This window comes from Penaeus monodon, chromosome 23, assembly GCF_015228065.2.
Source record: "Penaeus monodon isolate SGIC_2016 chromosome 23, NSTDA_Pmon_1, whole genome shotgun sequence".
NCBI lineage: Eukaryota > Metazoa > Arthropoda > Malacostraca > Decapoda > Penaeidae > Penaeus > Penaeus monodon.
The window spans coordinates 14,467,956-14,468,664 of NC_051408.1; the positions used below are offsets into that span (position 1 = coordinate 14,467,956).

Consider the following 709-nt stretch of genomic DNA (forward strand, 5'->3'; position numbering starts at 1 on the left):
ATTATGATATTCATATTGTAATATTAAACATATATATATAAACAGGGAAGTGGTTAGTAAAAAGAGTAGCATAATTAATATAATTTATGGTTTAATCACAGTCTCCTAATAATTGTGAAAAGTGTAAACACAAAAGATTCCATTTTTATATTATGTCTGAAATTATATTTGTTCTGTGTTGGAAGGACGCTTAGCCAACTATAGATTACCAATTTCTGGCACTAAAATTCAAATTACCAGTGTGTTTAAACTTACTTAGTTTTTGTTAGACCTTTGCTACAACATGAAAGCTATTAATGACAAACGCTTCCAGATGTTGCTGAACAAACACGATCTACTGTTGCAAGTATCTCGGAGAGTGTGTGCCGGCCTCTGAAAACTCGCATTGAACAGATGATTGTCACAGACCAAGGGAGAGAGGGAGGAAAGAAACCTGTGCAACTGTATAAAATCAGCAACCTATTGCGATTTTATCATAATACTATTAAACAGGTTTGTTTTGTGTGCTTTCCCGTCTTCTAGATTTATGATGTATTTTCTTATTTCTTTCTTTTTAATTGGAAATCTATCCTGCAATGTGCATTTCCTTAATAAGGATTGCATCGATTTAACCTTTTTACCTATTTTTGCTAATTATGGTCTCTGGCAAATGCTTCAAGTCACATGTAATATAGACTTCAGCAAGCACTTCTCATCTCTTTTCAAAACA

At 32.7% G+C, this 709-nt stretch overlaps 1 protein-coding gene across 1 annotated transcript in view; it reads left to right on the forward strand.

Annotated features, from left to right (window-relative positions):
* The window catches only part of LOC119587799 (conserved oligomeric Golgi complex subunit 6-like), a gene marked incomplete at its 5' end in the record, with an annotated part of 13,578 nt that overhangs the window by 6,138 nt on the left and 6,731 nt on the right, over nucleotides 1-709 (forward strand). The window contains 1 exon segment of the mRNA XM_037936497.1: nucleotides 314-492. Within this exon segment, the coding sequence (XP_037792425.1) occupies nucleotides 314-492 (179 nt within the window).